A 26,898-nucleotide genomic window follows, 5' to 3' on the forward strand; every position below is an offset into this window, starting at 1 on the left:
CTTTGTTTATTCTACTCATCACCTCATATAATTTATAATAACAAAAAATAGATACTAAAAATTTTGAAATGCGTAAAACAAAAACAATGAATAATTTAAAATGATTTTATAATTGTTTGGCTACTTATATTTTTATAATAGATTATAATATTTATAAATAAAATAAACATACTATATATATAATCAACATTTGAATTTAAACAAAAACTCCGGACGTAATTCGGATCGACCCTAGTATAAATATATATATATGGTGGATGTGTTTTTTGGGAACGCATATATATGGATGTATAACTATAATTTTTTATACTATTATTATATTCTTTTGTTTATGGTGGAAGGAAATAATGTGAAAGAAGAAATGATTAGTTTCTTATTATTTTTTGTAAATGTTACAAGAGAAAATTGGCGTCTATGTATCCACATGTGGCAATAGTTAGAACTATGCCCTCAGCCTTTTAACACCATCTCTCTTTCTAATATTTTCCCACTGTCCTAAACTCTAATTCTTTCTCCTCTTATCTCATAGGTTCTGCATCTCTCAGCTTTATCTCCTCTGAGGTTCTAGGTTCTCCAACTCTACATCTCTCTTCTCATCTGAAGCGTTATGAGTGAGTTTGAAATAATATTGATTGATTTTCATTTTACTCTCATCCATTTTCAAGTACATAAGAGACTGGCAAATATGGATTTGAAAAGAAGTGTGGGATGATGAAGACCGAAAAATAATATACCACTTAAAAGATAATATTTAATATAAATGCTAATGAAAAGTGTTATTTATTATTCCCTCCGTTTTTAATATAAATCGTTTTAGAATTGTGCACGTAAATTAAGAAATCATTAATTTTTTATATTTTTTAACCAAAAACATCAATAATTATTTATCTAACCACAAATCAACCAATAATAAAATAGAAGGTATATTATCATTGGTCATATAACATTAAATGTTAATAAATTTTACATAAAAAACTGAAAAACGTCATATAATTTGTAACATAAAAATTTCTCTAAAACGACTTATATTAAAAAACGGAGAAAGTATTAAATATGTTAGATACTATCATTCTGACTATCTGTTACATAATTAGCGGTCAAAACAACTAGTACTTCATTGAAAAATGTGATGTGGATAAGAATTATGAGGTTTAAGAGTTCGAATGGAGGGTGGGAAAAAGACGTAGGACACACTTAGGTGTGCGTACTGCACTCAAAGTTCCCATTCATTATTTATCTTTTAGTTGTGGTTCAATTCATTGTATATAGTAATGAACTGCTTGTGGTTCAAATTTGTGAGTGAAAAATTATGAACCACTGCTACAGTACGTACACAACAATACTTGAGTGTTTCTAGCAGTTCTTATTCTTCTTCTTTTTTTAAATATATATATTCTTTTACTTGTATAATATGTAGCACATGCTAAGTTAAAATAGCTTTAACCTTATAATGCTTACAAAAGATTAGTCTTAAACAAAAGAATAAGAATTATTTTGACTACATATATTTTACTATTAGACATCATACTTTATTTTTTTTATAATATTTTATTTTCTTTCAATTTTTTTTAAACGGATGTGTTACTTAATATTAAAAGTCAAAAATTATTATACTATTTTACCAAAAACATTATACCTACTTTAATATCATCAAAATTTGATACATATTTAATTTACACCTCTTTTTATCAAAATATAATTATTTTTAGTTTATCCAATTCATATACATATTTAATTCTAAAACTAAAAATAATGGTATATATGTTTATATAATTTCCTATTATATTTTTGAATACACTTTTATCATTTCACTTATAATGTTTTTTTAAAACTCCTTTAATTTATGACTATATATAGTATATAAAATTTTATATTAATTAATTTAAATTTGTACAGTAATTTGGACCACGTTTTATCCACTTTCATCATTCAAACATATGTTTTGAACCGCTAGATCCACACTTGTACCGCTCGATCCGCTTGATCCACTTTTGTTCCGCTCAATTTGCTTGATCCGCTAGATCCGCAACGTTTGATCCGCTTTCTCCATTCGGAGCCTAAATCTATCCTACATTGTTCCTATTTGCAGACCTACCTCAGCAACAAAGCGTACGAAATCCTCTTCCACATCTTTCCCTTTTTCGTACTTTACCAATTCTTCTCTCTTCACGAAGGGATTAATCGTCATCCTTAACCTAAAAATATTGATAATTCCCCTCTAAACTTAAGCAAGGGCATTTTCCTAATTTGAGACTCATTTGGAGATATTCCCCTAGATGTTTCTTGTTACAAAGAGAATGGGAAAGTGTCACTATTTATAGTGGAAAGGTTACTTCGTCCTTTATTACATAAGTTTAGGGATAAAAGTAAAGCCATGAGCTAGAAAACAACACAAACATATATTCACACCATCTCCTCATCAACAATTTAGAACACTCATTACAACATCAGCTTGAAAGTAAATATCGTCCGAAAACAACCTCTAATAAAAAAACAAAAGAAACAAACTTATATATAGACAAATTAGCATGAGTTCCTCTCATGTGATTGATTCATTAATTTAAAACGAAGAAGGAAAAGAAGAAGATAAGGCAGAGGATCCCAAGGTCATTGATGGATCTTGATTTCCGACAAGAGATGAACCTTCCACGTTAATGTTAAGGTTGTCCCAGAAGAAAAAATTAGAGCACTGTTGTGAATTTATCCATTCATCATAGTTTAGTTCTTGCTTCCTTAAACATTCGAATGTGGACGCTATATCTCCATCTTGAGCATTATTATTGTCAACTTGGGAGATGTTATTAAGATTTCCCCCGACCAACGCCGGTAGTTTGTAACTTGTAACTGTCTCGGTATTTGAATTGGTAGAATTGCTGAACAAATTTGACACCATCGTAGGAAGTTGAAACCGTTCTTGTTGAGGAAGGTTCATATCTCCCTGTTCCGTGTTATGTGTTAAAAATGATTGTTCGAAGACACTTCCTCTTCCTCCTGTTTGTGTGTCATAATCATTGTTATTGTTGTTATTGTTTGTGATGATGTTTTGAGAGAACATTCCTTCAAGGACAGGAAGTGTTGTGTCTAGCATGAAAAGATGAGGTTTATGGGAGAAAAGGGCTTCTTGAATCTTGGCATTAGTTTCTTGATCATACGGGAAATTTAGTTGGTTAGGAGAATCCATAAAACCATCAAAATGCAAGTTATCGATGGTCGAAGTGGTGGTAGTTGAGGGGAGAGCCGTAACAGTTGATGTAGCTTCCACGTTCAATGTCACAGTAGTTTTAGATGGTTGATGACGATTATAGTGGTGGTGCGGTTTTCGTATCTTTTTCTTGATCCATGAATTCCAATAATTTTTTATCTCGTTATCTGTTCTTCCAGGTAAATGACTTGGGATATGAGCCCACCTGAAAAACATGTACAAAAGTAATGAGAGAAACATTAAGCAATTAAGCACATACATGATAGATGAGTATATACGTACGTGTCCGTGTGTACATTTTTCTTTTTCCTAAAAATGCATACATGTGTGTGTGTACGTCTGGTGGACTACGTACATTTTGAGAATGTTCGATTAAGTGGCTTGAAATGTACACTACTATGTAGCTCAAGCAAGTAGACAAAATAACAAGATGAATGAAACTACACGCTAATAAATCTTTAGTCATCAACCGTAGGCTGGTCGTTGCTTAGAACCGTGTCTAAACTTATTAAATACTAATAAATTTATACATTTATACAAACTGATTATATAAAAATAAAATATATTATAATTTAGCTTTTATCCCAAACCCAACAAGCTTATTATTAAAAACTGGTATCAATCATCAAAAAGTATAAAAATAATTTAAATATGTGATATGCATAATAATACAAGGGTAATTCTCTCAAATATATATTTTTTTTTTATGTTTTTGTTACAAAAATAGCACTCAAAAAATAAAATGACCAAAATAGATTTTTTTTTATTTTGAAAATTTTAAATATATATTTTTTTTTTTTAATTTGAAACATATCCCCAAAACCCCACTCCACCCCACCCCTTAACTCTAAACACTAAATCTAGATTAGTTAATCCTTGGATATAAGTGCATATTTACCTTTTAATAAAATTTATTTTAGTCATTTTCTTCATTAAAGTCTATTTTTGTGAAAATAAACTAAAAATGACTATATAAGAGAATTTCTCATAATTATTAAAACAATTTAGTACATGATATATATATATATATAGGTTAAAAATTAGAGAAAATATAAACCTGTTTCCTACAACTCCATGAAGACTTATAATTAATTTCTCTTCTTCAGGAGTGAACCGTCCTCTTCTGATATCAGGCCGGAGATAATTTATCCATCGTAATCGACAACTTTTTCCGCATCTTTGAAGCCCTAATTTATCAAATAGGCATTGTAAATACTAGATTGAATATCTTTAAGTTTTTTTTTTGGGTCAACAGATTGAAATTATATACTTTAAATAGATATAGACAATGTAGTACCTGCTTTTTCAGGGACTTCGCTCCAACATCCATAGCCATGAGTTGTGATATATCGAATGAGCTTCTCATCTTCTTCTGGTGACCAAAGCCCTCTCTTCACCTTTTGCTGGTTGCAACATGAGTGATGACCCATGATTAGTGGCTCGATCTTCAAATTAACTTAGTTGTAACTAACAACTTAATCACAATAATTATCTTAAATTAATATTTTATATGTATATGTAGCACACTTTGTTTCTTTCGTGGGTTGTGTTTCTGAGGGTTTTTAGCTATAGAAGAAAGAAGAAGAGGAAATGGAGGGGTTTAAAAGCGAACCCAAAAGAAGATAAATAAAGTTCAAAAAAACAAAAAAAAATATTGATTTTTTTTTAGCAAAGATAAATATACAAGGGACGAGATCAAGGTCTGGTCGGGTCCCAGGGGTGGCCGGGTGGGGCCTGAGATATTTCTTCATCGACCTAACCTTAAAACGACGTCTTATCTACTTTCTATTACATGGGCTGTTGCTCGTTTGTACGTAGAGAGATTTTGTTGTAGTATTATTACGTTAAGCCCTTATCAGTTATCACTTCATATTTTTATTTCTTCACGTACCTTTTTGTCTCCCGCTTTTTGTTTTTGCCTCTTTTTCAAGGACCTTAGGACGAAAGTTAGATTAATTAAACCGGGCTTCTACCTCTAGTAGTAAATGATTTACAGATGTGAGTACTATCATTTGTGTTCGAATTCTGGTTACTGAGGAATTAACATTTCAGTATCGCCAGAGATAGAGGATTGACACGTGACAACACGTAACTAGTCTGGATCATTCCTGTGAGGCCTGGATATCTCTGTATAATTCAAAAAAAGAAAGTTAGATTAATCCATAAATTTTTACTTTTTTTTGAAAAAGATATTAATCCATACAATAAATCGCTATTATATATAGATTTAGCGATAACATATAAATTCCTTGTAAACTTTGCCTCATGAATGTTTAGGGTAGTAGGTGTTAATATTACTAGGGATGAGTCCCCGCGTAAGCGCGGGGTGTTTGGGTTTTAAGCTTGTCTAAATATTGATCTCTTGATAATACTACATGTGTATATTCGTTCTTATAGCAAACAGTATTATATATTCATTTACAATGATTATTCTTATGTGGTTGGTAAATATTTTTATCCAACGAAAGAAGTAGTTTTTAATTTATGGTTTTAGCAGATAAAATTAACACAAAGTCAATGTACTATGATTTGTTTCATTGGTTGTTAGGCATGTTTTTGACGCTTTCCTAGATTCTCATATGCAAAGATGGAGAACTTAATGGTCGTCGTTGTTGTGCATAAGTTGAAATGCCAACGTTTATCTCGCATGTTCTGTCTTTACTCAATCTATATACTCATCAGTATGCGTAAAGATATTATTATTGTATATGTTTAATTTAACCATTGTTTAAAATTTATTAGTCCTCCAAATGGAGCAATTTGGTTTCACAACCTAGAAAGGTGGAAAGATTTTTATAACAAAAAACCGAATACAAAATTTTAGAGTTATTGAGAACTGTAGTCAAAACAACAAATCATATCAAAATGCAATTTAAAAGCGCATAAGAAGGGTACATGAGTCCAGCCTTTTGACTTATGAGTAGAGAATTATACTGTCATTATAAACACTAGAGATTTTTTCCGCGCGGATTGTGTCTTATAAATTTATATTTATAATATTATTTGTCGGTTTTTTTTTACATTAACTTCTTATTTTTCCAATGTTAGTTTTTCTTAATTTAAATTTATATGTTTAAAATTTTTTATTTTTCTTGTTGTAGATGGAGAATTATATTTTTTATTGATGGTTTTTTGTATGTGACATACACTTTTTGAAATTTTAAAATAATGTTATATATAGTACGATTAACACATTAAAGAAGAGAAACATATTCAGGCACATTTTACACAGGTTTTATATGCATAATTTTAAACATTATATATGTATATATTATAAGTTTGAAACATGTAAATGCTTCTAAAGCTAAATACTTGTTCTGATTTTACATAACTTATCGAAAGTTTTATCTCTTTTTAAATTCAAATCACAGAAAAAATATCAAAAAGTCAGTATAGATGAGTTTTTTGAGATTTTAAATCAACACTGAAAAATTACATGAATAAGATAATAACAGTTTTATAAACAACTGGATAAAATTTGACCGAGCCAAAGATTTTCACACAATATGTTCTTTCTTCTTCAAATTGCGAAGAGCCTATAGGCACAAGAAAAAAAATCATAATTTGTGTTTTCACTTATATAACATTTTTTCTCATTTACACACAAAGTTTATTACACTGCTATAAGCAATGGAGAACTCTATTCATATAAGATTCACATCTATGCATTTTGACAAAGAAGAATTTTAGCCATTTTTAGTTTCGGAATGGCCCAACTTCAGTCATATACATTATATTTTCTCTATGATTCAAATCTTACAATTTTAATATATGTGCAGATTTCCATGTGAAAAAGCATGCACGCCATCTATCATTCAACCTATTACTTTTTCCAAAGTAAACATTATAATCCTCGTTTGGTTAGCTCCACAAACTAATCTCTTTGGATCAGTTTACTAAAAAATATGGATACTAATATCAGAAAAGAATATAAACACTATCAACAACAAATATTGGCACAAGACTATTTGGTTCAAGGAACATATTCCACGTAATGCGTTTATATCATGGCTGGCTTTGCGGAGAAGACTGCCAACTAAGGATCGCTTGAGGCATTGGGGGTTAAATGTCTCAGGAACGTGTGTCCTTTGTAATCTAGAAATATAGACTCACCATCATCTCTTCTTTGAGTGCTCTTTCTCTCGCTTGATATGGGAGCATTTTGCTGCTGAAGTTTGGATTTCTCCTCCGGCTGATCTACACTCTGTTGCAGCCTGGATCAATCAACCTCACGTCAACACAGATGCGCATGCTACTCCAGTCATCAAGCTCTACTTTCAGTCAGCCATCTACCTGCTTTGGAAAGAGCGTAATGCTCGTGTGTTCACAGCTGTCTCCTCACCTTCATCAGTCATCCTTGTCTCTCTCGACCGTATGATGCGTGACCGTCTTCTCTCTTACCCGGTAAGTTCTTCTTTCTCCTCTTCTCTACTTCTTTTTATCTTTCTTGTATAAGACTTTCTTAAGGCTTTTTTTACCTTGAGTTGTTGTTGGTTGTTTTTGTTTCCTTGCTGTAATAAGTTGTTTAAAAACAACAGTGTAACCTTTTAGAAAATGATAATCTTAACATCTTACCAAAAAAAAACCCAACAAATATTGACTTATTTATGTGAATATATATTTTATTTTAAATCATGATAGTGGACGAAAAAAACACCATAATTTGTACAACAAATTTTCTTAGATTCACCTCATCATACTCACCATTTTACCATTTTAATTACATAATTTTACATGAGCTTCTTCACCTTCCCCGGTTATTTTCTCTTTATTTATAACTACAATATAAAGTTATATACTATATATATTATAAATTAATAATTTATTTACCCTTGAAGTCTAACAATTAAAAATAGAACATAATTCAATATAGATATATGCTTCTATTAATAAATTAGCAGTTACAAATTTGAAATTTTTAGAAAAATCAAAAGTTGTATGTTAGCTAATTATCTTCTAAATACAATTTTTTTTGATGATAATATTTTGGATGAGGTGGATAGTTCCAAAAGCCTTAAATTTAGTCCCTTTTATATAGTAGGATGCACCACTATATATTTATATAGAATCGTTTATTTATCTTTTTCTCTCTCTTTTCAATCAACTTCTTATGTAAAACTTGATGGTTACTTAATATATAAATGGAGATATTGGTAGATAAGTGAAGTATAAAGTATATTATTAAATAATATCTTGAATTGAACAGTGAAATAATCGATTAACTTGTAATGATCTTCTTACATTTAATTTTAAATATATGTAAGTATATATGAAATTTAAATTTAACACACGTCCAATCCGGCTACTACAAGTCTGTAAATATCATATTCGCTCCAAAATATAATGGTTTTAAGTTCGATCTATTCTTCTTCCATGTTTTTTTTACTTTTTTTTCCTTGAAAATACATTTTAGAGGTTTTATAGTTTGTTTATCACATCTTGTAAGTTTTAACGGTTCATTTCTGAAATAATATTTACCATTTTAAAAAAAAAAAAACATAAAGTTTACAAAAATTACACGAAGCTTTTTCGACGGCATTTGGAATACAAATCAGTAGAAGTTACCATTACAAGGCCTCGATTAGTTAGAAGACATATCCGGAGACCTTGTTGAAAATGAAATCGCTTCGTTTAGAATATATAGCCTTCAATGTTTTTTGTTTCGTATTGATAACTTGCAAAGATAGTGATACAATCAGGTACTTATGCAATATTTATTCATATATATCATATCAGGTTTGTTCTTTCTGATGGCAGGACTTTGTTCGTTTTAACAAAGTGCTATTTTATTAAATTAATATTTTCATATACATTGTTTGAATTAGATTCCAACGGAGTCTAACAAAGTGTCATTGCATTTTATTCAGCTTACGGCACCTATATAAAGAAGATTATTCATCGTAATTTTAACGTGCTAAAATCTTTTATATATCATTATAGTATTCATGAATAAATTAATCATCAATTCGTCACTGATTAGACATTCCTCTTTTCAAATAAGTTCCTAACTAAAGAAATGTAAGCAAATGTGTACATATCAATACGATACATATGTTTTCATTTCACAAATACACTAATATGCACAGATTTTTACACTGTTAATTAATTAGACCTTCCCTTATAGCCTACTACAAATTTAGTACCAAAGGTTTGAAACATTGTTCATCTGTTTTTGTTATGTTTATTTGTTTCCTTATTCCGTCAATTAATTCCGTTCATTTCATAGAACAAGTTATTAGTGTTATTGAATCTCCACTTGAATTCATTCACTAGAAACAGTTTAAAACAATACTCTGCATGCATCATTAGACTCTTGTTCCATTATTTTTATTTATGTTTTTTTTTTTCATTTCATATATTCCGTCCGTTAATTCCACTCATTTTATACGAACTTATTCCGCAGTGTCAGCGTTCAATCAACGTGATCGAGAAGATGATTTGCTGCTCAAAATGATAGCCATACACACATGTATGGTGAGACCCTATGTACGTAGATGAAATTGATGGAGAAGAGGGGCCGTTGGATTGGAGCAAATCAGTTACCAAACATCGATGTGAATATGATCACATAGAAAGATGACTTTTGCTTCTTTATATCGCAATCTTTTCCTCAGCTATTTCTCTATTCTACTCAATCTAGAAGAATCGTTTTTCAAAACCAAACACACTTACTTATTAGTAAGAGCTAGTATTCAAGTAATTAATCATAGTTTCTCGGAACGTAATAAATAGGAACCTCTAAATTTGTAAAAATGAGCAATTGGTAATAATTCGGAACATTATATACATTTGAAAAAAATATACATATATATTGATACTCCAACTTAAATTTAGTTTTAGGTTTATATCAATGAAATCATTAAGCGCTTACCTTTAAGGAGGAGCAAGGAAATAACCCTTTTAGTTTGGGTCCACAATGTTTGATTTAACCGTATGATGTATGTTTTAATTAATTAACTAGATTTCCACCCGCACAACCGTGCGGGTATATATTTTCACATTTATATATATAAATATTTGTTTTACATAATTGTTATATATTTTTAATGTTACTCACATATTTAAATGTTTGTATAATTATGCCAAATATAATAATTTTATAGTTTTCATGCTGTAAATTAAAATTATCACATATATATGTTGCTTACTATATATTTGTCCTATTGAGTTTGCGTTTGATTACTAAACTAAAATTTTTAATGCATGAAACAATATATATGAAAACAATTTTGTATTTAATTTATTATAATCATGATCCGTAATTCAAATCGCTAGATTTGTTAGTAATTTTTTAATGTTTATTAATTTTATATAATAAATTACTGTATATTAATAAAGTTTAAGATAAGTTAAATTTTTATACATGTATTATATAGTTTACTAATATTAACCCGTTCTACCAACATATTATATTTTTAGCATAAATATTTTATATTTGTGAAAATAAAATATGTTAACTTATCAATTTAAAATAATTTTATCAGATTTTGTTCAATATAAGGTTTTTATTTTAAAATGATAGATATTATTATAAAATTGATAAAATAGGATATAATTTTATTCTTTTAGTAATATTTCATTACTAATTACAAAATTAGTTGAAAATATTTATATTCAATTTATGAAAATTAAGATCTTATTATAATCTTTTTCAAGAGATTTGTTAGAATTTTAATTTTTTTTAAAAAAAATTAAAAGATATAAAAGATATTATGATTAAAGTAGTTAAAAATATTAATATATATTAGCATTGGTGATATACATTTAATAGAAAATTTAAATGATGGTCCAAATAAAAATATCACTGATCAAAAAATCATGATTTTTATTTTATTAAAAAACAAATTTGAAAACATTAAAATAAAAATACATATTTATTTCTAACAAAATCTTTAAAAATTATTAGTAAATTTATTTTTGAAATTAATTAATTTCATTTTATTTAAATTTTCGTTTATAAACCAAAACTATATTCAATTTTAATTTTTAATTATATTTTATGATAATTTAAATTAAACTAACTAATTTTTGAAAGTAAATTAAAAAGATTCTATGAAGATTTTAAAAAGATTTTGTTACAATATTTTAAATATATTCATTTATATTTCAAATAAAAAGATAAAGATATTAAAAGATATAATAATAAAGTTATGTAAAATATGATATTTTCTATGAATGGTCCAAACTAAAAAAATCACACATGAAAAGAAGTCATGACTTCTGTTTTAATATATTAGATTAAAAACAAGCCTTTCAAGGGATGGTTGGTCGAGTTAATGATAATCATTAGATTGAGATGTCTCTACCATACACTGTTAAGTTTTTCTCTCGTTCATTTTTTTTTTAAAAATAAAAGGATTAAACCTGGATCTATTAAAGACATAGACTTAATCTCCGGATAGGAAGTGCAGCCCACGACAGGTTTTCTCTCAGGTTTTCATACAGACATATCTACAGCCGTGGTGAGTAGAACAATGTGACTTAGTTTCCACAACAAGAGAATCAAATCCGGAATATATTTGCATCCAAGATCCGTCCACTATCACTGGACCACAAGGCCCGCTGAAAGCTTTTCTTCTTCATGATCATATACTTCTGGCTTTTCTAAAAGTTGAAATTTGTTGTAAAAGAAAAAACATTAAAAAATTTAGCGTCGTATTATTTCAAAGATAACCAAATTAAAGATATATATATATATATGGATACAGTGTTTGAATATATGTAAACATTAAGGAACCTATATATCTAGAATACAAATCTTATAATAGTTAAGGATCTAAATAATTCTTCGTAATATTTTTTTGGATGTTCGTTATATGAAATAGCTTCTAAACACACATATGATGTGGTTTCTTTAAAAACTAAACATAATTAAAAGAAAAGAGCGTATCATGCATCCACTCATGAGTACATCACTTGATATTTTTGAGATAATGCAATTTAATATGATAACAAATTTTTGAAGTAGTGACGTGGTAAATGTATCCGCCAAATTTTCATCTGACTGAATTTGTGAACTTATGTCGCAATTTTTTTTTTTTACAGTGTGTGTGTCTCAATGATTTATCTCGATCTTTCTAATTGATTTTTTTGGTTTCATATCAATATTTTGAGAAGTGATAGATAGACCTCTATACTCCAAATCATAATTTTTTGGTTTCACAAAGACTAGCATGATTTTCCTTTTCACATACATAATCACATTTTTACTAATTAAAGATCAATAACTTGCTCAATAGTATTATAAGTATAAATATGATATTTAATGATCACAATATATGTGAGAATTTTAATATCAAACTAGATTTTGATCCGCACATTCGTGCGGATATTTTTCATTTTATGATTGTATACTTTTGATTTATTATAAATATTTTAAGTATATAATTTTAATTTTAATATTATAAATTATGAATATAAACCTATTATTTTAGTAAAATATATACATGGTAGCACCCATCATATTATTTTAGTAAATTTTATTGATATATAATAGTTTTTGGATGTTATGATATTAAGTTTTTTTTTTGTTATTAAATTAAGACTTCAAAATATCAGATTACTTCAAATTTTATAACATAGTTTATTTTTCATGTTACATTTCAAGAGGCTATTCTTTATTATCTATGATTATACCTTTTGAATTTTTTAAAAAATTATCACCTTAAGTTTGCATACTTATTTTTAAAATTTTATATTTTGTCAAAATTGTTTGGAAAATTACACAACTATATTTGAGGTGGGAGATTATATGATTTTCGATTTTTTTTTGTTACTAAATTAATACATTATTTTATATAAATAATTTTAATTTCGGTAAGATTTTTATATATCTCTAAGAATATTTTAATAATTAATATAAATATTAAATTTGATTTGTCATTAATATTTTGAATGAGTTATTAAAATTTCATAGTTTTCTAATAACATATTTTTAAATAGTATATGAACTAATGGTTAGTTATAAACTATTATATTTTTGTATATTATTTTTTTTTAAATAATATATTGTTGAGAGTTTCAAAATAAAAAATAAAATAATATGTAGTTGTAGATATAAAATTTTAACCTATGTTAATAAATTTATGTTTATAATTTTTTTCTAAAAAATATAATATAATTTATGAATTTTAACACATTTTAATGATGAATGATAATTTATTTAAATAAAGCTATTTTAAAAATAAAATAGATAAATTTACCCATATTTAATTCATATAGTACTTCTATTTTAATATAATACATAATATAAATAATATATATATATAAATAGTATAGAATTTTATTTTCTTGTTTTATAATAAATTTTTAATTAACATTGAATTATAAAGTTATATATTATTTACGAAATTAATTAAGTGTTATTTTATAAAATATTTAGAAGGTTGTAAGATTTTGTTAGATTCTTTCTCAACAGAATTTGTTATACTTAAAATAAATTTAAACTTAAATTTGTTTTATTATTAATGTAAATAATGAAATATGTCATATTAAGTAGTTTTTAGATGGTCCTAGTATTACTTGTTAACAGTAGATAAAAAAATAGGACTTTGTTTTAATAGATTAGATTCTGGAAGAATATTTTGACCCAAACAGATTTTAATATTTAATTTAGAATACATAAAGACAATAAATTTTGTAAGACTTTGTTAAATTATGATTTTTTTTTGATGAAATTTCAAATTTATTGATAATCAGCAAAATAATAGAAATTTACAAAAAGAGAAAACAAAAGTAACTAGCTTCTAAACAAGAGAGAACAAAAAATGAAAAAATTTCTAATTCAGCTAAGAGAGAACTTGTCTCACATCGTCACTTCAAACCAACGCCTCATCTGTCCTGCTAGCTTATCCCGATAGGAATATTTCAGAGAAGAGATTCTGTTCCTCATAGTCTTATCGATATGAAAAGTCAGCTTCTCATAAGGTATCCAAGCTTTCCCATGTCTCCTTGCATTCCTCTCCCTCCAAATATAGTAAACTGTCATTTGAAAAACCATTCGGACAAGGACTGTATCCAGCATTGACCGTCGATCATAGCGTATCCTTGCAACGGTATCCTGCCAATCTGTAGTTATACGAGTACCAAAAAGTCTTCCCGTCACTCGTAGCCAAACCATATAGCTGCCAATCGTATCCTGCCAATCTGGTGTTAAATTATGATTTACTAAAACTATTTCGGATTTAGAATATATAAAGACAATATATGCATATATATTAATCATTAAAAATTATACCAAATATTTTTTTAAAAGTTTTTATAATATATAATATTTTATTGTCTAATAAATAAAAATTAAAAACTATAAATGATTTATATATTTTAATATATAATACATAATTTCATTTTTATACATATCTGTAATTATCTATAACAGTTAACCATTTTTTTAATTCTGAAAGATTTTAAAAAGTATGAAACAGTTTACAAAGTCTTTTAAAATTTATTTTAGCTATTCCAAACTACAGAATATTTTTTATTAATTAATTAATCCAACCATTTAAAAAAATTTAACTCTTTTTATATTAATTTGTATTTTTCAAAATAAATTAAACTATCTTAGTATTATTAGCATAGTTTTATTTCTAGCGTGTTTGATTGATCTTAAATCATTCGTAGAAAATTTAATAGTTTTAACTATTATAGGTTTAAATTTGAAAAAGTTAATGTCATAATTTTATTTGATTTAATAATTTGTATGTCAATAAATTTTCTAATCTCTAAAATATTTATTTCAGGTTATTTTTGCTTAAAATATGCTATTATTTATTTATAATTTAAAAAAATAAATAGTGAAATTATTAGTTTAATAATATTTTAAGCATATTTTTTGGACACATATTTTAATCATGTTTATAGCTCGTATTCTATTCTTAATGGACGAGTCTTTCACCTTGTCTTTGGCTACTCGAAATGTTTTCAGTAATAAATCCAACCGTCCAAAGAGTCTTTAACTCTACTAGATAATATTGTGTATTTTTGAAAGCCATGTCAATTTTTTTAAATAGATAAATTAAAGGGATAATTAGGAGAATGCGCTGTTTATGTTATCAAATTTGAAAAATGCATTGATTTAATTTGTTTTTGAAAATTACACTTGTCATATATGTAAAAAAAACATTTTGATCAAATTTCAGTTAAATGTCATCTTATAAAAAAATTAATTTCAAAATTATTGAGGTAAAATATTTTACTGATTTAATAATTAATTAAATATAGAATTGGACAAATAATTTAAAATTTCATTGTTTATCATTTAAAAAATTACTAGTCTTATATAAACAGAAATTATTATGGAAACAATTATCACTTTCCTAATGCATTATGCAAGATTTTACATATTTAAACTCATCATCACACCGAACTTGTCACAATAAAATAAATTTCTTCCACTAAGTGATAAAATTCATGAGGTCAAAATTTCATCAAAGGGGAAATATTCAAGACTTATAAAGCACAATAGCAATAGATCAAAATTTGGTAAGTTTTTTCATCAAAAAAATTGGTAAGTTCCAAAGTACATGAAATTTTTTGGTTCACACAAAAGATTGTGTCTTCAAGTTAAAGACTTCAACTATGATCGTTTCATTTTGTTTACTATTTGATATTTAAATTAAAAAAATTCAAAATATTAAATTTAAATTCTTAATGTAATTATATATATTTTAGTCAGGATAATCTAGTTATTTAACTTAACAAAAAGTGTAGTTTTTAAAATAAATAAAACACAGTATAGTTTTCAAAATAAAATATATTTACAGAGTATTTTTCCAAAATTTCCCTAAATTAAACTCAATTCCTAGTATCTAAATATAAATTAACTAAAATTTGATTGAGTACACTTTACATTAACGTGTAGTTTCTCATTTCATTATCAATTGCATTTCTGATTTGATTCTAGTTTGTTTATTGAGAAAATAAGAAACTTAGGTTCAGTTCCTAATCTAAATATCAGTTCAACTCGATTCACATTGAACCGGTTTGGTTTAGATGGTTAGCATTCTTATATTTTAAAAATAAAGGAGCATTCAGTTTAATTATTAAAACAGCATGCAGTTTGAATATTTTCCCAATCACTACGTATCACGATAAGTTACACATTCTCAAATCAAATACTATAAAATTGCCAAAAACAACTACAAAGGGCAAAATGGGACACAAAAAAAGAGGTAACTGCGCACGAAGAACGGGTCTCAAGCTTTCCGACAAGACATGCACACCACAAATTTCCTTTACTTTTCTTTTTTGCCTAACCTCTGGGACCACAAATTTCTTTAACTCTCCGTATATAAATCGAGCATTTCTAAAACCTTCCCAATCTTCTTATTGACTCAATATAATCATGAGACCTGCGCAGGACAATCAAGGATCCTTCCTCGGCCGGATTAGTATTCGTCGCAACCAATTCACCGACGTCAACACCGAACAAGAGCAAGAAGATCTCGAGCTTTTCCAAAAACACATCGCCGATCGTTTCACCGAGCTTCTCACTCCTCCTCCACCACCACAACCACCCTCCGATGAAACGGACACTGTTGCTTCCGTAGCCGCGACGGAGCAGATTATGTCCGTCACTTGGCTTCGTAAGCTTATGGATGTTTTCCTCTGCTGCGAAGCCGAATTCAAAGCGATTCTCTTAATGGGCCGTGACCCGACCCAAATTTCTAAACCGCCTTTCGACCGGTTAGTTCCCGAAATGTTAGACCGGTCGATTAAAGCGCTTGACATCTGTACCGCCGTCGTTAACGGAATCGATTCCGTTAGACACTACCAGCGCCTAGCTGAGATCGCCGTGGCAGCGTTGGAGCAACGTCCGTTAGGAGACGGTAACGTGAGGCGAGCGAAACGCGCGCTGGCGAATCTACTCATCGCGTTGAGCATCGAGGACAAAGAGAATGTAAGCAGCGGCGGCGGAGGGAATAAGACGGTAGAGAGATCGTGGTCGTTCGGTCGCCGCGGCGGCGGATCGTCTGCGGCGAGTAAAGGAGGAGCGACGATCGGTCAGCTGAAATCGTCGTCGTGGGCCGTCGGGAGAAACTGGTCGGCGGCGAAGCAGATCCACGCTATGACGGCAAATCTAACACCGCCACGTGGCAACGAAGCGGCGGGGTTGCCTCTGCCGATGTTTATAATGAGCACTGTAACGGTGTTCGTAATGTGGGTTCTAACGGCGGCGGTTCCGTGTCAGGAGAGAGCTGGACTAGCGAATCACTTGCCGGTGCCGAAGCATTTGAATTGGGCTCAGAGTTTGGTCGGAATCCACGAGAAGATCGGAGATGAGTGGAAGAAGAAGGAGAAGAAAGGATCAGCGGGGTTGATGGAGGAGATGACGAGGATGGAGAAGCTTGGTCACTCGCTGATTGAATTCGCCGATGGATTTCATTATCCGGCGGAGAAAGAAGCTGCTGAGTCTGCGGCAGCTCAAGTGGCGGAGATGGCGGAGATATGCCGGAGAATGGAGGAGGAGCTTGTGCCGTTGCAGCAACAGATCAGAGAGGTTTTCCATAGGATCGTGAGGAGTCGTGCGGAGATTCTAGAGGTGTTGGAACAAGCGGGGAAACTTTCAGCGCCAGTTGTGTAAAGATTTTAAAATGTTGGGGGGACATTTCAAAGTTTTGTAATTCGTTGGGGGTTATAAGATAAGATATTTATTTTCATAGCTCTGTGTTATCGTTTTTTTTGTCCTTGTTTGGGTTTCAGAACTCTTTTGGAACGGCCCATATCATTTGTGTCTTCATCTTCGTCTATATATTTTTCATATATAATTTTTGCTTAATCTTTTGTTAAATGGCTTAATGCACAATATACAAAACCAATTGGATATGTAACCAATTCGATTTGTGGACAATTTAATCGAAGAAGAGAAAAATATATGGAAATTGTTATCTATCTATCTATAATAATAAAACAGAGTTTTCTCTCACCTTAGCCTTCCACGTCCTTTTTTTAGAGGTGAGCGTTTTGTGCCACGTGGCATCTTAACCTTCGACTCCTAAAAACAGAGTTTTCTCTCACCTTAGCCCTCCACGTCTTTTTTTTTAGAGGTGGGCGTTTTGCACCACGTGGCATCTTAACCTTCGACTCCTAAAATTTTCGTCTCTCGGTGAATGGGCTTTTATTTTAATTTGGTCTTTATAAGTATCAGATGCGTGGGCCCGTGTTTGACTAAGTTTTTATGATCCTCGACTGAGACGCCCTAATCCTTTCGCTTCTCTTCCATCCGATGAAAACTCTGGGTAACAGATTCGTTTTTTAAGTCCACCATTAAAATGAGCATTTAACACCACCATACATCTCCTCCCACTCCGCCTCATTTATGTATTATAATTGGCGACGAAGGTAAGCGATGCATGTTTGAGTTCGGTACGACTTCAGACTATAAATGTCTCCGTTAGATGCCATGAACAGCTCCACCGCTAAGATTTCTCAAAGATTATACTCTGCCAAGCATCACCGCCCACTATGTCGACTTCCTACGTTCTTCTCGCAAATCTGAAAGCAGGCCGTTGCTCAAACACCGCCGAGATCAGTTCTTGATGTTCTATAGAAGAAGAAACTTCGTGATGACTTGAAGAGCGTGAGAGGAGAAACTTTTCTTCCAAAGAAAAATCTCACTGTGATGAGTGAGACGATAAATTTCAAACCTTTTTTCAATATGATTTTGTAAAGATTCTTCCTTCGTTTCACTAATGTGTTTTTTTTTGTCATTAGTTGAAAGCTACTACAGGAGAGGGAATCAGCTATTACTCGAAGGTTTATATGTTTATTTGATTATATGTCACGGGATACAAGTAGTTTGATTATATGTTTTCTAAATTCTAACTCTGATATCCTGCTTTTAGGCTCTAAAAGGGACTCTGAAGATGATTCTGATGATGATGATAGGTACCTATTTTCCATTCTTTCCTTCCTATTGCAGTTCATCTTTTGTGCTTTAAACTTCTAAAGATTCTTTGCTTGAGATTTAATGCTTTTCCTCAGAGCCCTGGTTTGGGAATATGCAATTGCTTCAGTGTTATCTTTTTTGAGAGTTTTTGATGACTTATATCAACTGAGACTCGCAATTTCCTTTGAGTTATCTTACGATCTGGTTGTCTTTCTTAAATATAAAGAAAGTGACGATGATGAGGATGAGACTGGATCTCTTATGGCTGAACTAGACCAGATAAATAAATAAAGAGGCTCAGGAAGGTATGTGTTCTTGTCTGTGAGATGATTTCAGATTACAATTATAACAAAATGACTACGTTAGTTTTTTCTAAACACATTGACATATGAAAGTTGTATCTTAATATTTATTATTTACATTTTTCCAGGAAAAGCAGCAGCAAATGAAGAGCTAAACGCCAAAGAAGAGGAACTTCCCAAAGGAAACCCACTGCTTGACAACACTCCAACTGTGTTTAGTGTCAAAAGAAGGCTAGCATCATTTGAAGTCTTGTTTCTTCATGAGTCTCTGAATTATATGAATTTTTGGAGGCACATATTAATCTTTTAAGTTTCCTCTTTTTTCAGGTGTGATGATGATGTGGTATCGAGTATTAGGGACGTGGAGAAAATGAAATTAAGCACCTGAGCGCTTCATCAGTAATACAATCAAGAATTACTTCCACAAAAAGTTCCACTTTTGCATTAACGAATGACTCAATGTGTTAAAAATTAATTGAATCGAACTGTTCTCTGTTTTTGAGTGCAGGAGGTCCTTGAGATACAAGGCAAACGAGGAAAGTAGGCTTTTTTAATTATATGGTCTACCACCAGAAGCAATCAATCTGATTGGACCGTAAGAATCTTCAACCACAGTAGGTAATGGTTTTTTCAAATACATATACTAACCAGCTATAGCTTTACATCAATAAATTCAGGACAGTGATCGAAATTTTGTCCCAGTTCATACACATGCATTTGGTTTCTTTAATCGGGCACTGCAGTGAGAACAATAAGAGGACCATTGTGCATGACTTGGATCGCCCAAGGTTGAGCTGGAGACAGAAGCTTGAGATATGTCTTGGTGCAGCTAGAGGCCTGCACTATATCCATACAGATTCCGCAAGAGGTATCATCCACCGCGATATGAAGTATGATAACATTCTCTTCGATGAGAATTTCATGGACAAAGTTTCAGAATTTGGATTGTTTAAGACGTCCAGATCTTGACCAGACACGTGTGAGTATGACGGTATAGGAAGATTCATTATCTTGATCCAGACCAGTACAAGATAACAATTGACTGGGAAGTCTGATGTTTACTCTTTTGGGTAATGCTTGAAGTACTTGAGGAAGACCAGATCCATCTATTCCAAAAGAAGAGTCTTTAAGTTATTGTAGTATTGTTAGTTCATGAGGGAGGAAAGCCCGCATTTCTTTTTTATACCCATTGCATATAGATTATTGTTATACTTTCTAGATATTTATTTTCAAATAGTCTCTTTTGTGTGTTTGTGTAAAAGCTTAAAGCAACTATGTCTAGGTATATAAACGAGAATCGAAAACCAAACCGGAATTGAATCAAAAAATCAAATCAGAAAATTTAAATTTCATTTCATATGCTTAAAATATTAATTACATTAAGTTTATAAATTACCAAATATTCTAAAAATATTACATATAAATCGAACTACTCGAAAAAATCAAATATTTTTTATCCAAAGTAACTAAAATATCTGAATAACCCAAAAGAATGTAGAATATTTTTTAATTATCTGATATTTTATCTGAAAAATACAAAGATCTCCAATTTCCCGATTTATCTAGAATTATCCGAAAAAACGAACAAACCAGAACCAAAATGGACCCAAAATTTATTATTCAGTTTCTACTATTGTTATCCAAACTGGAACAAAAACCAAAATAGCGAAAGTGAAATTCATAAATAACTGAACGGTAACCTATATCTTTAGAACCGGAAAACCAACAAAAACCATAATCGAACCGAAAACCAAATGGTATAGAGGCAACCAAAGTGTTTCATGTTGTGTTTAGACAATGAACAATGAAACTGACTATTTATGAATTTCAGTTTGTCTGTTAATGTTTTTGTTCCAGTTGGACAACAATAGTAGAAACTGACTAATAAATATTGGGTCCACTTTGGTTCTGGTTTGGTTTGTTTTAAAACATCATTTTGTTGTTAAATAATATAGATTAATTGTTATTTGTGAAATTATTGAAACTATTTATATATTACATTAAAATATAACATTTTATAATTTTATTACATTACATTATATTTTCAATTGATTTAGCTTGGAAGTGGATTAATTTATAATCGGGAGACGATAATTAATTGTAATAGTATTATAATTATACTCTTAGAATTTTTTTTAAAAATGTTATTCTTACTTTAGATTTTCTTCAACTATATCAAAGTGAAATAGAAATAAAATAGAAATATAAATCATTACATTTTCTTAATTTTTTAATTTCATAATTTTGTAATCTATAACCAAAAAATGGTAGAGGTCTTTTTAACTCAAACGAAAAAATATTAATAAATACAATTTGATTTTTTTTTAAAATATTATATTTATTATTTTATTTTAAAGTAAATTTTAAAAAATTTATAAAATTAATATATATTTTCATATACAATAGTTTTAGCGTAAACTAACCCGCCCGTAGGGCGGGCCAACCACTAGTCTTTTATAATATCGAGAATGTCAATGAAGCTTCTAAGCTTTACACGTCGAAATGAAAAACTCTGATCTATTGTGTTTTATCTAAACTGTTTCAGTGAAAATGATTAAAAACTCGGATAGATTAACCAGTTTTTACTTTATTTCTTCTCTTTTCAAGTTTTGATAAGTATTTTACTGTGATTTTTACTTTTCGGATATATGTACGATTTTCTTGCAAAAGAGAATTTATAAAATTATGTAGTTTTTTTTTTAAATAAGGTATATGTACAATTGTCCTTCATTTTCAAAATTTTGCTTCAGTGATATTTTATTTCTTTTTTTTCAAATTTAAAATAATAAATAGTATTACTTCAAATTTGACAGTATGATCCATTTATACATTTAGGATTGAACCTTTTAATCTATAAATTGGCTTTTAACCATTGTTTTTCTTAAATGCATTATATATTTTAATGAAATCTACTTTTTAAAAAAAAAAAAAAATATTAGTAATTTCATCTAATTAGATGTTGATAGCAAAAAAATGAAATATACATTTCTAATATTTTTTTATATAGACTTAAAAGATTCTATGATATTGAAGCTTATTTTACAAACACTCTCGTTAATCATTTGCAGAAATGTATATTTTTTGTCTCATACAATCTAATGTTATTTGTTTATCTATTTATGTTCTATGTAATGATTTATATTATAATGTTTAATTATAATAATTAGTCATTTTTTTGGATTTTGTTAAAAATAAAATAGGTGGATAAAACTAGTAAACTTAGAAAATAAAAGATACCATTGATAATTAATGATAAAGCTGAAAATGAATGTATTTAAAATATTTTTTTTACAAACCAAAAATGAAACAAGTCACTAGAGCAATGTTGTTTCATTTTTTTTCTTTTAAAATAATAAGTTTGATGATAAAAATGCATATAATAAAATAAAATAGTGTACGGATATGTACTAGGCTAGATAATTTGACCATTGTAGTAAATATTGATCGAACCAAAGTTGTGTATAGAAGAAGCCTAGATAGAATACGGTATTAGTTTGGTTAAGAATAGACTGTCACAAAAGTCCCAACTCTTATTTAATTTTGTTGGTTAAAGGACAAAGTAATGAAAAAAGCAAAAAGACAAGTCAGCTCCATCTTTTGAATAATCCTCTTCTTTCTTGATCAATCGCAAACTCATTTAGCCTTATGCCCTTTAGCTTTGTTCTAGAGCCAATACTACAGGGAGACTCACACTTGCTTCAATAATTTAATTATTTTGGGCTCTTCTTATAAAAATGTCTCCAGGTCCCCTCTCCTCTCTCTCTCTCACTCACTCTCTCTACCTTCCTCCTCGGTTTCAAACCCTAGATCTAATCCCTCTGTTGTTGCAGTACGAAGAGCCATGGCGTTAGCATCCACCACGCTGCCAGCGAAGACCGGATTGTCTCTTTGGTGTCCCACTTCTCCCTCCCTCGCTCGCCGTCTTCCCGTTCGTTTTTCTTCCAGAATCGCTTCGAGAGGCCTCGTCACTGCTTCCTTCGCCAACGAGAATCGCGAGTTAGTTGTATTCTGATTTTCTCGAATCTGGATAGACGAATTTGTGAATCGGAATTGAGTTTAGGATGGCGTAAATCTTGTTAGGTTTGTAATAATTGGGGGAGGAAATGCGGCGGGGTATGCAGCTAGGACCTTTGTAGAAAACGGAATGGCCGATGGTCGCCTTTGTATTGTCACCAAAGAGGTGAATTAAGATCGATCCCTAAGTGTTTTCTTCTTCAGTATCGTATCGCCCTTGGTTTTACTCTCTCTTTGATTGTTGTTGTCATCTTTAGGCTTATGCGCCTTATGAGAGACCTGCCTTGACAAAAGCTTACTTGTTCCCTCCAGAGAAGAAGCCTGCTCGTCTTCCAGTAAGCCCACTTATACACTAATGTTTGATTTGAGTTGTTTTTGATTACTGCTATTTGGTGGAAACATGAAATTTGTGGATTGGGTTCTCGTTAGGCGTGTTTCTCACTTTTATTGAGGGTTGATGTATGTGCCAGGGCTTTCATACTTGTGTTGGAGGTGGTGGAGAGAGGCAAACACCAGATTGGTACAAGGAGAAAGGGATTGAGGTACTTCGTCTTTCTTCTTCTGATACATTAGTTTAAAATTTTCCAAATTTGTGAGCCAACTTCAACTCTTACGGTTGTTTAATCGTCCAATTCTGGAATCTACATGGGTGTTTTTGTTGTGATCTTCTCGTGTTGAAACTTCTACATTTGTTTTTGAACAGATGATATATGAAGATCCAGTGACTGGAGCTGATTTTGAAAAGCAAACCCTCACGACAAACACTGGGAAGCAGTTGAAATATGGATCCCTTATTATCGCTACAGGGTGTACTGCCTCTAGGTGACTGAAGAACACATTCTACTTTGTAACGAAAAACACCAGGGGCTTCTCGATATTGTCCATTGATATATTGAATATTTGCTTTCTATTTCTATTGCAGGTTCCCAGATAAAATTGGTGGGAACTTGCCTGGGGTTCACTATATTCGGGAGGTTGCAGATGCTGATTCACTTATTTCATCTCTGGTAAGCTGAGCGCAATCTTACTACTTATGTCATCTCTATATGAAATGTTTCACAATGCGTCGTCAGGAAACTCTAAACTCCCTTGGCACGAAATAACCTTTTCAATATATGATTCAGGGAAAGTCAAAGAAAGTTGTCATTGTTGGTGGTGGCTACATCGGCATGGAGGTTGCTGCTGCTGCTGTTGCGTGGAACCTAGATACAACGGTTAATATTCCGTTGGCTTTAATCTCTAAATTGTGCTACTGATGAAGTATATATTTAGTAATTCGGTGCATAAAACGAACTTTCAGATAATAAGCGAATGAAGTTGCATTTTCGCATGCATATACTAACTTAATCTGCTTTTGGTCTTTCCCCTATTCAATAATAGATTGTATTCCCCGAAGATCAGCTTTTGCAAAGATTGTTCACTCCCTCACTTGCTCAGAGATACGAAGAGCTATACCGTCAAAATGGTGTTAAGTTTGTCAAGGTAAGACAACCCACGACCAATGCCTTACACTGAAAGCATTTGTTTTCCTGTAAACCTAAGAATTTTAGAAACACAGTGAGTAAACTTTGTTCCTCTTTTCTGTTGAACAGGGCGCTTCGATAAATAACTTAGAAGCTGGTTCGGATGGGCGTGTAACAGCTGTTAAGCTTGCTGATGGATCTACAATTGAGGCAGACACGGTATAACTTTTTTTTAATTATGCAACTTCAACAACTCTTTCAAATGGAAATTGTGACTGGTCAATGAATGTTGACTCTTGCTCAACCTGTGTATCTTTACATTACAGGTTGTGATCGGAATTGGAGCTAAGCCTGCTATTGGCCCCTTTGAAACTTTGGCTATGAACAAATCAATTGGAGGCATTCAGGTATTGTTATCGCAAAACATCGTAATGAATCATTTCCAGCATTCATCAGTTTTGAAGTAATAACTTCACGAGAAATTACATTAGTGTTTTCTACAATCTAAAGGCTGATAAGAGCTCATCTTCAAAACACAGGTTGATGGCTTGTTCAGGACAAGTACCCCTGGAATTTTCGCTATTGGAGATGTCGCAGCCTTCCCATTGAAGGTACTTTGCTGCTGGATAAACACATAATCGACCAATCTTGTGTTGTGTAAACTCATCATGTTATTGTCTGATGAACAGATATATGATCGGATGACCCGAGTTGAACATGTTGATCACGCCCGCCGTTCTGCACAACACTGCGTGAAATCTCTGCTCACTGCACACACTGACACGTAAGCGCTTCTTCCACCCTGGCATAATATGTAGACTTCTGTGTATCTCTCAACCTATCTTCTTCACCTATTTGTTCATGTCTTGCACAAAACGTTGCAGGTATGATTATCTCCCGTACTTCTACTCAAGAGTATTCGAGTATGAAGGCAGCTCAAGAAAAGTTTGGTGGCAGTTTTATGGGGATAATGGTAAATATTGTTAGTTAGAACCTAAATAGTACACAATCATCCAATTACTCAAATTAATATATCTTCAAGATCTAACCCACTGAATGATTCATATTGGCCAGTGGGAGAAACAGTTGAAGTTGGCAACTTCGATCCCAAGATCGCTACCTTCTGGATTGATTCTGGTAAATCATTGACCACTGCACTAGCTAGAACATAGCTTTAGAGATTTAACTAACTTTTTATGAGTAATTATGTTATCACAGGCAGGTTGAAAGGTGTTCTTGTAGAAAGTGGTTCTCCAGAGGTAAGAAGAGACACTCCCTCATTTCAATCGAGCATATGAATCTGAACCATTGCAATCAATTACATATGGGGTTTATTAACGAATATAAAAGCTATATATTGGGTTTAATAATGCCTTTGCATTGTTGTGTATATTATCTTTACACAGGAGTTTCAGCTTCTCCCAAAGCTAGCAAGAAGTCAACCAATTGTGGACAAGGCTAAACTCGCCAGCGCATCTTCAGTGGAAGAAGCCCTCGAGATTGCTCAAGCCGCTCTACAGAGTTAAGAGAGTTGATAAATTTTATAATAGCTTTCGGTTTCAGAGAAAGCAAGCAAGCAACATCTTTATTCCTGGTGAAAGTATTCATCTTTCCATTGAAAATGGTTTTATAGAGAGCACTCTTGTCAATAATCTGCATGAATAAGTTGTCGTCTCTTTTTCAGAATTCATATTTTGCTCATAACAGAGCTTGCTCCACATAAATTCGCATGATAGTCTAATATTGATTTAAAGTTTTTCTTTAACTGGAAAACGGTTTGTTCTGCAAAGTGATCATTATGACAGTAAATTTGTAGAAAACAACACATAAACTATATATGAGACAACCCGAAAAATCGCCCGGATAAAAAAACATTAGGATTGCAAAATGCAAACAAACGTGATCGCAAAAGTAAAATAAAATGCAAAAAGAAAAAGAAAATGGGATACTTGTCTGCGGCACTAACAGTTAATGAAACTAATAACAGAGCTTCGGAAGAATGTCTTTGACCAAATAAAAAGAGGTTCGGAA

General features: G+C 30.8%; 3 protein-coding genes across 3 annotated transcripts; 2 read left to right on the forward strand and 1 right to left on the reverse strand.

Annotated features, from left to right (window-relative positions):
* Nucleotides 1–2,353: 2,353 nt before the first annotated feature.
* Nucleotides 2,354–6,272, reverse strand: LOC103838245 (transcription factor MYB46). The gene is made up of 3 exons (XM_009114664.3): nt 4,500–6,272; nt 4,260–4,389; nt 2,354–3,407 (listed from the first exon to the last, which is right to left on the reverse strand). The coding sequence occupies exons 1-3, from the start codon at nt 4,630–4,632 to the stop codon at nt 2,561–2,563; spliced, it is 1,110 nt and encodes a 369-aa protein (XP_009112912.1). The 5' UTR covers nt 4,633–6,272; the 3' UTR covers nt 2,354–2,560.
* Nucleotides 6,273–13,568: 7,296 nt separating this feature from the next.
* LOC103838243 lies at nt 13,569–17,983 on the forward strand. Its single transcript, XM_009114663.3, has one exon. It carries the CDS (start codon nt 16,545–16,547, stop codon nt 17,781–17,783), a length of 1,239 nt encoding a protein of 412 aa, XP_009112911.1. The 5' UTR covers nt 13,569–16,544; the 3' UTR covers nt 17,784–17,983.
* A 4,923-nt stretch (nt 17,984–22,906) lies between these two features.
* On the forward strand, nt 22,907–26,632 carry LOC103838242 (monodehydroascorbate reductase, chloroplastic/mitochondrial). Its single transcript, XM_009114661.3, has 17 exons — nt 22,907–23,134; nt 23,221–23,386; nt 23,471–23,570; nt 23,662–23,739; nt 23,875–23,946; nt 24,108–24,226; nt 24,327–24,411; nt 24,529–24,618; nt 24,785–24,886; nt 24,997–25,086; nt 25,194–25,274; nt 25,407–25,478; nt 25,557–25,651; nt 25,752–25,840; nt 25,942–26,004; nt 26,086–26,126; nt 26,274–26,632. The coding sequence occupies exons 1-17, from the start codon at nt 23,125–23,127 to the stop codon at nt 26,391–26,393; spliced, it is 1,473 nt and encodes a 490-aa protein (XP_009112909.1). The 5' UTR covers nt 22,907–23,124; the 3' UTR covers nt 26,394–26,632.
* Nucleotides 26,633–26,898: the final 266 nt, after the last annotated feature.

Source organism: Brassica rapa, chromosome A09 (genome assembly GCF_000309985.2).
Source record: "Brassica rapa cultivar Chiifu-401-42 chromosome A09, CAAS_Brap_v3.01, whole genome shotgun sequence".
Lineage (NCBI taxonomy): Eukaryota > Viridiplantae > Streptophyta > Magnoliopsida > Brassicales > Brassicaceae > Brassica > Brassica rapa.

What these genes read in the sequence shown, in the direction of transcription:
- LOC103838243 (XM_009114663.3), top strand. Translation starts at nt 16,545, where the DNA reads ATGAGACCTGCGCAGGACAATCAAGGATCCTTCCTCGGCCGGATTAGT.
- LOC103838242 (XM_009114661.3), top strand. An exon ending in ACAAGGAGAAAGGGATTGAG is followed by an intron (nt 23,947 to 24,107) that starts GTACTTCGTCTT and finishes GTTTTTGAACAG; the next exon opens with ATGATATATGAAGATCCAGT. An exon ending in GCAGTTTTATGGGGATAATG is followed by an intron (nt 25,841 to 25,941) that starts GTAAATATTGTT and finishes CATATTGGCCAG; the next exon opens with TGGGAGAAACAGTTGAAGTT.
- LOC103838245 (XM_009114664.3), bottom strand. Translation starts at nt 4,632, where the DNA reads ATGGGTCATCACTCATGTTGCAACCAGCAAAAGGTGAAGAGAGGGCTT. An exon ending in CGAAGTCCCTGAAAAAGCAG is followed by an intron (nt 4,390 to 4,499) that starts GTACTACATTGT and finishes TTGATAAATTAG; the next exon opens with GGCTTCAAAGATGCGGAAAA. An exon ending in CATGGAGTTGTAGGAAACAG is followed by an intron (nt 3,408 to 4,259) that starts GTTTATATTTTC and finishes CATGTTTTTCAG; the next exon opens with GTGGGCTCATATCCCAAGTC.